The sequence below is a fragment of the Thunnus albacares genome, chromosome 19 (assembly GCF_914725855.1).
Source record: "Thunnus albacares chromosome 19, fThuAlb1.1, whole genome shotgun sequence".
Taxonomy (NCBI): Eukaryota; Metazoa; Chordata; class Actinopteri; order Scombriformes; family Scombridae; genus Thunnus; species Thunnus albacares.
In genome coordinates, this window is record NC_058124.1 from 18,553,628 (window position 1) to 18,563,443 (window position 9,816).

Consider the following 9,816-nt stretch of genomic DNA (forward strand, 5'->3'; position numbering starts at 1 on the left):
TCTTTACAGGAGGAATACTGATAAATGCTACTAAATGGATACTCTTAGATTAAATGGGCTATAATATTATATTGATCCTCCATCAAAACATTGCATTATGCTGCAAGATTGATTTTATTCTCTAACTTGTTTCAACTTCAGGTAATTGCTTTAGGGCCTTCATTTACTCTAAGAGTCACAAATTCGTTGTTTCCAAAAGAGACCATAAAATACACAAGGCTCATACTGCAGATCACTCTACTCACACACATTCACAGTGTGATAAAACCTGTACATTTGTAATTTTCCATTGATTGAAACATTTTAACATTTAATTTCTGAAGCGGCCTTTATATATTTAAAAAAAAAAAAAGAAAAAAAGAAAGAAATTTACATCTAATTATGCTGAATATTTTAAAACTTCCATCGGTGCAATGAGTGTGAGCCATAATATATGAATAAAACATACAGGGAAAGACATTTGGACAATGCTTTATGAAAAGCTGTTTTTATTATCCATTTAATAACACCTCCAAGAAGACAATTTGTACAAGATACATCACATTCTAAAGTGCACCAATACTGTACAACGAAAATGACTTAAATACGCAGGGGCAGAAAAATAAAAAATCACATTTGTAAAAAAAAAAAAAAAGAAAGAAAGAAAAAAAAGTTGTAAAAATAAATGAATAAAAAGGGACATGCTTTTTCAAAAACAACAATCACTATGCATGTTTCTGCTCAGGTATGTGAGGGGCTGGCCTGGGAAAAAAACCTTGTGCAGCTTGCTTGGGGGAACACTAAGCTTTGGCACCTTTAGAGAAAAGAGAAAAAAAGACATTAACAAGGAATGGAGAGCACTCAATAATAAACAAAAGAATTATATTTAGTTTCAATAAATACAGTCTTAGGGGCTTGTGTAGAATGCATAATAACCCATGCCTTTTGGGTTGTCCTTGTTGTAATCCTCCGTAGTCAAGTCTTCACACTTGATGGTTGGGGAGTTCTCTGTGCTTGAGCCCCCAGGGGACATCCTGCGCCTCTTGCAGACCATGGAGTACACGCCAGAATCGGTAGAGTCCACCGATTTCAGTGAGTGGGACGTCTCGATCCAGGCCGAAGCCGGTGGCGCGCTCTCCTCAGGCAGCTTGTCTTTAGTGGCCCCCAGCTGGTCCTCCGGGAAGGCTGGGGGGCTTGGACGGGGGGACCAGGGCAGGCCCGTGGTCATCTTGCGCTGGTAAGAGCTTCTGGTTCCCCAGCCTGCTGCCATGGAAGCAAAGGCCGAGTCTGGGTAGTAGCTGAGGGCGTGGGATGTCTGTAGGGATAGGGGCTTGATGCCGTAGGACAGCAGGCTGCTGGTGGAATAGTCATTGTCGTACGACAGATCCAGCTTGTTGGAGCCCGGCTGCTGGACTGGGGGGACGAACCAGCGCTGGGCAGAGGCAGCCGCGCTGGCATCCTCGCTCTGTGGGGAGAGGAGGCTGTTGGTTTGGGGAACGGCCCGTTCGCCGGTGTAGAAGCGGTTCTGAGGCAGGTTGTTGACAAACTGGTCCTGAAAGAAAGGCTGCATGGCATAGCGGGCCCCGGGCACAATCTGAGTAGAGCGAGGAGAGTCTGTGGGGGATGGAGTCAACCTGTCACTCTCTGGGGCTGTGTACATCCTGTTCAACAGATGAAGAAAGAACCCACAAATACACAAAATTAGCTGCACGAACACATTTCAAGGTAAAAGCCATGTATCAAATAATGTACCACCGGAAAAACAGATAAACCACACTGCTTTAAGTGTAAGACACGTACGAGTCATAATTGTCCCGGAAGCCTTTTGCAAATGGGTTGTGATCGATCTTCAGCTGTGTGATCTGAAAGAAATAAGAAATCCTGCATAAATAATGTGCATCTTAAAGCAGTTATCTGCACTGCATGAATAAAGAGCAATAATAAAGATTTTTTTTTAAATAGATGTACTTCAAGATCATTTGATTTTACTGCAACTAAATAGGCAAAAAGTTTTTTTAAATAAAAAAAAACAACAACCAAAAAACAACAACAACAACAACAACTAATAATAATAATTCATATTCTTACATCTGTGTTCTGGTAAGCAGTGACGGCTATAAACTGGTTCTCTGGGAAGGTGAAGGTCTGAGTTCTGGCCTCGTTGCTCATGTCCTCCACTCCGTCTTCTGTCACTTCAACAATGTGCAGCCGCGGCTGGTATTTGTGAAGAGACTGCAAGACAATCATCTGCAAGGGAAAGATGTGCAATAAGTAAAACGCGGCACATATCAAAAACTGAAACATAAGCGGCATAAATCTATTTCTCTTCTTTAGTCAATTAAAATCGATATTGTTTAATAAGTATCATTAAAGATGGCAATTGCACTTGTCAGTTATAATATCCGAATAATTATTTTCATAGATTACTACTAAATAAGGCCAGAAACAATGTTAATTTGAAAAAATTGAATTTGTCAGGAATTAATATTTCACCTGTGTGTTGTTGTTGTTGGCCCCTTTATTGTTGGTCAGCTTCAATTTGCCAAAAGAGATTTCTTGCCTCATCCAGTGAGCACCAGTATTCGGGGATTCAGGATGAACATACATTTTGTTACCTGTAAGATTGAAATAACACTGTTTAGTGATATGACAAATTATGACAAATATTATAACACAACATGTGCAAATTATTTTGTCTGAATATCGACAAAAATAAATAACATCTGGCTTCTTAACATTATTAAATGACTGACAATGTATGATTTACCAAACATTTTATTTGTCTTAATACTTTTAGGGGAAAATACTGGTACAATAAGTGAAAACAGAATAAAACTTCTTTCCTATGATTTTAATTTCATGTTAGATGATTGATGAAAACATTAATTGATAGAGAAGAGCTTGGAATATCTTTCATTTACTGAAATACAATTCTAAAACTTTGTTTCCACAAAAGCAGAGAACTGGTATTTTTTTTATCATTATTTTCTATTTAAGTTAAAATATAAAATGAATTAATAACATTTATTTAAATGTATATAAGTCTTTAAAATACCAGTTTTTTTAAAATCCATATTTAATAAGAATTTTCACATACTAGTTGGTTACCCGAGATTTCTCACTTGAGATTAAACTGTACCGAGTACAAGAGGCTAAATTGTTTCAATAAAACATTAAAAATCGCAACATATTAAATATTTTAAGTTTGCTATGAAATAAAGAAAAACTATATTTCTTCAACAATTAAAAAAAGGATATTTATGGCTTAATCTTTACTCCATATTTTACTCGTATATCCTCATGACTGTCACACTAAATGCAGGTTTGCTGCATTGTCCCTAAACAAGTTTTATTAATTTCTTATTTGATTTAATTTCATTTTTTCATACTGAAACATTTATAAAACATGAAATTTAAATTTTCAAGAGTTGGGGAAAAAAAAAACGTTTTATTAATTCTTTAACTCACCTTGCATATTATTATCTGCTTTTCCACAAGTGACCCACTTTCCTCCTTGAAAGCGCCAGTGATTGGGGTCAGCCAAAACAATTTCTACAAAGACATTGTAATGGGCCGTGAGGTTGAGTCCAGTGATGTTGAAACTGAGGAATGGGAACATCCGTCTGGGGGAAAAAAAAGGCAAAACAGAAATAATTAACAGCTGTGCAGGGGGAAACAACACTTTGACATTGGATGCCTTCACATGATGCATTTGGCAGAATTCTTGACTAACATCAAATCTGAAAATGAATGTATATTTTTTCTCCAGTGTCATGTTTAGCCTGTTGCGTAATTGTACATTTACAATTTACCAGAAACGAAAACTTGAAATGTATAGCACCTTGGATCATGTGCGTAAAATTTTGCTCATGCGCAAAAAGTTGTGAAAGGTTAAGTTGTCAAAAAACCGACAAACTGAAAGTACAAGAACGAAAATTTCATATTCTGGAGATGAGTGTATGAGTGTTTAAATTAGGAAGTTAAAGCCACCGGCAGCGCATCTGCTTACCTGCCCTGTTTGGTGATGATCATCTCGGTCTGGTGCCGGTGGAATTTCAGCCACAGTGGCCGGTTGCAGAGATAGACCTGCGCTCTGGCTCCGGCGGCAGAACCCGGCAGAGACATGGAGCCAATACCCGTCCCCGTCCCAGGATAGGAAGGGTACAAACAGCCCGGACCCTGGCTGAACTGGTACCCTCCGCTGCTAAACTGGCTCCGTCCGGTGCACACGGAAGAGGAGGAGAAGCCTGTTGGCGGCAGGACGGATCCGTAATGAAGTGAAGCCGGATACCTGGAGCTGCTGGACCCGGTGTACACCGACCCGGTCTGTCCTGCATAGGGAAAGAGGGAACAGGGGCTTGCCATGTCGGAACTCGCCTGGGAGGACGAGATGAAGTATCTGTCAGAGCCAAGTTCATCTATGTTGTAACGCCGACCGCTCGTCAACTCGTCCTCACCGAGCACCGGGGAGCCTTTCCTCCCATCGGGCCCGGTTTTAGTGAAGGCGTCCCCCTCTCCCTCGCCCAGCATCCCGTTTCCCACCCCGCTCAGATATTTCTTAGGAGCGCTGTTAGACTCTGATTCCGTCCGGTCGACTTCTTGATAGTCAAGCTGCGATGATGGCCTCGGGCTGTTGTTGGCACTGTCCGACGAGGAAAGATTGTAAAAGGTCTTGGGTAAATTGATGCTAGCGCTGGGAAGGATGTTCTCTAACTGCATTGTTTAGATCTTGCAATAAATAAGAAAGAGTTTCAAGAGAGTCCAGAGAGTCAATCTCAGCCAAGGAGGCGACACAACCACAGGCGCCCTGGTTGTTTCTGTCTGCACGCCTCCCTCCCTTACGAATGATGGAAGGAGGTTAAACCTTCTCCTCACCTACGAATTTTCAGATCAGATTATGGGTTGGACATGGGCTGTTCAGAGGCTCTTATACGATGTAGTTCTCCATAGACCCAAACGATTGTAAGCGTTAAGGGGAGGGGCTTTTTGGAGAAACACGCTGGGGCACCAACCCTCTCCACAGCCAATGGTCGCACTACTCTAATTCAATTAGAAAGCGTCTTTTAGAAATAAGAACAAGGGAAAATTTGTGATGCCTACAGATAAGTTTAGTTTTTAACTTTCATATTCCAAGCACTGACTGGAGCGTTATGGCGTTCTCTTTACGCAGCTAAAGCTCAATATATCGTTTTATAATCAATTAAATGTGCAAATAACCTTTAGTTTGTTGTTGAAACTGAATTAAACATTATTCCTAAGAGATTAGAACGACACGCAGATTTTTTTGTCACATTTTTATCTCGAAGACTAAACAGGAAATAGTCTACATTAATCGCGTTGTCCAGCATTCCTCATCGCGCTCTCACACTCACTTCCAAACTTTCCGCTTTGGATTCAAGTCATCACGTCTAAGCACAGCAGCACAAAATATATATCCACCTTCAGATATGGCCTGTCAGTTTATATCCACACACTTACCCCTGGAGACTTATCGTTGATGAACAGCAAACACACAGAGAGACCTTTCCACCCCTGCAAACACTCCAGCACGTTCAAAAAAATTCACATGTGCACCTTATTTCCTATAATTGGCCTCCGTTTTTTCTTCTCCGTCCACGTTTTCAGTCTTGTTTCTAATAAAAGTATCGACTATCGGGACTGGTTGATGAGAAATACTTGAAATAAAAAAATTTTTTTTGTCACTTCTTGAAAAAAAAGTCGAATAAAGTCAGTTGACTTTCAAACCAGGCAAGCTTTTCTATTTTTTTCTTCGGACTATGTAGCAAATATATGTATTTTTGTATTTCGGGCTTTATTTCCCTTTAGAAAAAAATTAAATAAAAACGTTTTTTTTTCTACTTTCGGGGTTTGAGTTTTTAAAAAAATCTAACCTTTAAATTGCAATTAAATTGCTTATAATTAAGAGTTCACATTATATCAGGAAACATAATTCACGAAATAGATCGATCTTCTAATTTAATTTAACGTTTCAGTTTTAAAAAAAGAGAGAAACCATTCAAATTAAGCTTAGACTCATTAGATTTCGAATATTTGAATGCAATAGGCTGCTTAATGGGGATGAGCATTTTGGAAACATGAGGGGTAAAGGTTCTTTCTTTTTTTTTTAAAAATGAATTTCAAATTGCACACAATAAAGAAACGGAGGTTTAAAAGGCAGCGACAAATCTCATTTAACTCACACCATTGCAATTCAATTACACTGGGTACAATTCTGGCAGAGGATGCCCCAAACGGAGAGAAAGGATGTAAGCTACTAACACGCTGAGTAACACTGCACAAGTCTGCCGGTGATACTGAAGACAGACAAGAGGGAAAAACAAACAAAACATAGGTATGTAATCACAGTTTTTGTATAGTAATCCCAAAACAAAGAGATGAACAAAAATAAATCATGTTCATTTAGCATAAAATAATCCAATATTACACACACACACACACACAAACACACACACACAGTGAGAGAGATCAAAAGCTTCTAAACCAGAAATAATCAAAGAATCATGTAGCACAACAACCGTCTTTCATATAACACTTTTGGGCCTAATGATAAAGGGGTTTCTCAACAGTGTCCCGGGGACAGCGCTCTCTAGTGAACGATCATGGTAATGTTCCTATCGTTGCTTATATTAAAGTAACCCAACACTGTAAGACAGCAGCAGCATGCAGCCCTTTAACTCTCACTTTTTCCACTTGTATCTCACTTTGCATCATCTTCAACTGCGGTGAACTCAGCTTCTGCGAGCCTGCGTGTGTGTTTGTGTCTCTGTGTGTGTGTGTGTGTGTGTGTGTTTAGGCCTGGTGTGTGGGCAGTTTGCATGTGTGTGTGCATGTGTGAGTTTTAAAGTAAACTGGAGGGGGAGTAGGGGGTGAGATGAATTTGGGGAAAATGGGGATACAAATCTGTGAAAAGCTGAGGGAGAATCTCGGCTGGAGGCAGATTGGCTCGTGTCATAAATGGGACAGTAAAGCTGGCTACTGGGCCATCAGGGGACCAGAGCTACATGCACAGCACACAGTCTGTCAATCAAGAGCGAGACCCTTCCCAGACTGCGGAGAGGTGGAAACACCAAACATTTGACAATTGAGGTAAAGCATTTTTTAAAAATTATTTGAAGCCGTTTCTATTATTTATTTTGACCCATACATCGATATCTCACTCATATCCAGCATAACCAAATCCTGAGGGCTGATTTTCACCAACTATCTCCTTTTCCTCCACTTTTTGTGAGCACAGAATTCCTCAGGGAAACTTAAAAAATGATGCCACCATAGTGGGTTTCAGGTTTTGTGAAACAGAATGGCTCAGAGTCATTCATTCTCTTATAAACTGAAGTAAAATCAGGAGGAACTAGTGTGAATACCAAAGTAGTTTAGTCAATATGTTAGGAAGCAAATGGCAAAATTAACAAGCATGGGAAATATGAAAGCCTGTGAAGTTGATCTAACATAATGCACTCTTTGTCAATCTGTCTGTTTTGCTCACTTTCTCTCGCACAAACACGCAGCAGAAGGGCTTTTCTCTTCACTCAGTGTTGTTACGCGCTATCATACAGATGTTAGAAGGTAAATCTATAGTTCAAAGGGAGCTGTATATGTACTAGAACCAAAGTCAAGCATTTCACACCATCTGCTTTCAACACCTCCTGCCGTATAGCTTTTCTTGTTTAATGGATCCCTGCATGATCAGCAAATTACTGATGACTGATGTTAAGAGAAGAGTTGCTGTTAAGGAAAATGCGGGCTTTCACGCCACCTGCACGGGCCCAGGCTTTGTGATCCTTTACAATCTCTCATTAAAATATAAGTCAAGTGAAATTTCCTTATTCCATTATTTCACAATCGATCATTCTACTTCGCAGATGATTACAAGCCCGTGGAGAGAAAGAATCTCGCCAAAGCAAACAGTAATAACAGAATGCAATCGTTTTAATGACCATGCCCTGAAGTTCGTTGGTTTTTCCAAAATGACCCCAAAGACTCAGTTGCCATTTGAAAGCTAGAAAACAAAATAAATGTGATTTACAGGCCACCTATAAATAAACTAATTCCAAATGAGGTGGATGTTTAGGTCCTACTCATAAAGGAGCTCCCACTTGTGACCTGTCAGCATGTTTCTTGACCACCTATAAAAGTCCAAGTGTGTCTGAGATGACCCTCTTTGGCCCCGGGCCAGGGCCCGCGCGACAGGGGAAGGGAAGTCTTACCATATTGTTGTCAGAGTAGATCATCAACAGAGCACATGAAAGGAATACATTCCAGGTTTTATGAGCCAAGGTGGCTGCTGAAGCCTTTGCTCGGGAGTGAATTCATGTACCCCATTGCAAGGATTAATAACGCAAGTCTCATTAGAGATCCTCGCCACCGAGACCCCTGGAGGGAGGGGTGCTGGGAAAAGAACCGAGTGCAATGTGCACCATGCCAGATCTGCGTTCCTCCGCAAATCATCATCCTCAAGAACATTTTTATTGGAAAGAATTTATTTCACAAGTTTATCAAAGATGTCCCCCAGTATATTTTCCAGTGTGCGGAGATTGCTAACATTTAATCAAAGCAGTAGTCTTTACACGAAGAAAGCTTATGTTACAGACATGCTGCTGTCTTCAAAGATACAAAGGTGACAGCTTTCATGAATTTCCATTTGGGTGCATATTGCTTTCATCAATTACTTTTCCTTATTTCCTTGTCTCCACCATTTTCTTTGTGATTTAAACAGCACAAGGTTTCCCCTCTAGATTGGACAAAATGTATTTGTATAAAATAAGAGCTTCACATTTTTGTCACTATGCCTTTTTTTTTAAAACCTATACTCAAAGAACATTAGAATATGTAAAATATATTCATGTTTGATGTCATGTAGGCTATTTCAGATTTCATTCCAGCAGAGCAAATTATCATGAAATGGGAATCTTCCCCATCTGCAACCAGTCAGTGAGTGAGACCCGTGGGAATGCTCTCTATATATGCAGTACGTTTGAATTCCTCAAAATACATTAAAATAAGCCAGATTGCATGAAACCATCGGATCTTACTTTGCGTCATATCGACAGATAAGTCTCAATGTCAGCATGTTGTTGCATGCATGCATGCATGTGCGTCAGTGTATGTGTTTGCCTGTTTTTTGTGTGTGTCTGGCCCCTGGAAGGAGCCGTGGATTATTGCAGAAATGTATCTGGGGATATGTGAGCACAATACTTTTGTGATGCACAGGTTTTCAGGGGGCAATGATAATCCACTGTGTTAAGACAAATCATAGAAAAATAAGGTGTACTGGCTGCATTCAGGAAAATAGGATTGAAGCTGCACTCACTGTATTTGACTCCCCAAGGCATGATAACATGATTTTTGGATTACTGCATTATAGGAAGTGTCACCCAAGGCCTATGGGAAAAGCAGCAAGTACATAGTATGGATCAGGGTAAGTTTCAGGTATCTATGCTCCTCTTATCTGACTTTTTATCCTCTCTCACATATACGTTATCTCCAGCCACTGTCATCCTTATAGAAGTTTTGAAGTAGCCTACAAACTGTTATATCTCCATGTGTAGTAATGTTTGTTTAGATGTTGAAAAAAACATGACATACTGTAAAGACACACTATCTCTGTTAAATCTTCTATATTTTTAGTTTTTGAAAAAGCTCACAAAAAAGTAATTACCTGCAGCAGGGAGTTAAATACAGATGTTGTTTTTTTCTAGAACTGGGTAAGCAGATCACTGGAAGTGATTTTGACACATGCACAGTATAACCACCTTTTTACTTTCACTCACCGCGTCATCATGGACTGAAGCCGACAACGGCAAAAGTGGATGGCAGTCC

The 9,816-nt window shown here is 39.9% G+C and overlaps 1 protein-coding gene across 6 annotated transcripts; it reads right to left on the bottom strand.

Moving 5' to 3' along the window:
- Positions 1 to 455: 455 nt before the first annotated feature.
- eomesa (eomesodermin homolog a) lies at positions 456 to 5,671 on the bottom strand. 6 transcript variants are annotated; one of them, XM_044336575.1, is made up of 8 exons: positions 5,458 to 5,664; positions 3,989 to 4,621; positions 3,448 to 3,602; positions 2,473 to 2,594; positions 2,068 to 2,226; positions 1,780 to 1,841; positions 922 to 1,640; positions 456 to 793 (listed from the first exon to the last, which is right to left on the bottom strand). In XM_044336575.1, exons 2-8 carry the CDS (start codon positions 4,507 to 4,509, stop codon positions 780 to 782), a joined length of 1,752 nt encoding a protein of 583 aa, XP_044192510.1. In that variant the 5' UTR covers positions 4,510 to 4,621; positions 5,458 to 5,664; the 3' UTR covers positions 456 to 779. The 6 variants fall into 6 exon arrangements, with proteins under 6 accessions (XP_044192510.1, XP_044192509.1, XP_044192514.1 ...); XM_044336574.1 differs by lacking the exon at positions 456 to 793 and having other exon boundaries at positions 800 to 1,640; positions 5,458 to 5,671; XM_044336579.1 differs by lacking the exons at positions 456 to 793; positions 5,458 to 5,664 and adding an exon at positions 5,352 to 5,425 and having other exon boundaries at positions 800 to 1,640.
- Positions 5,672 to 9,816: the final 4,145 nt, after the last annotated feature.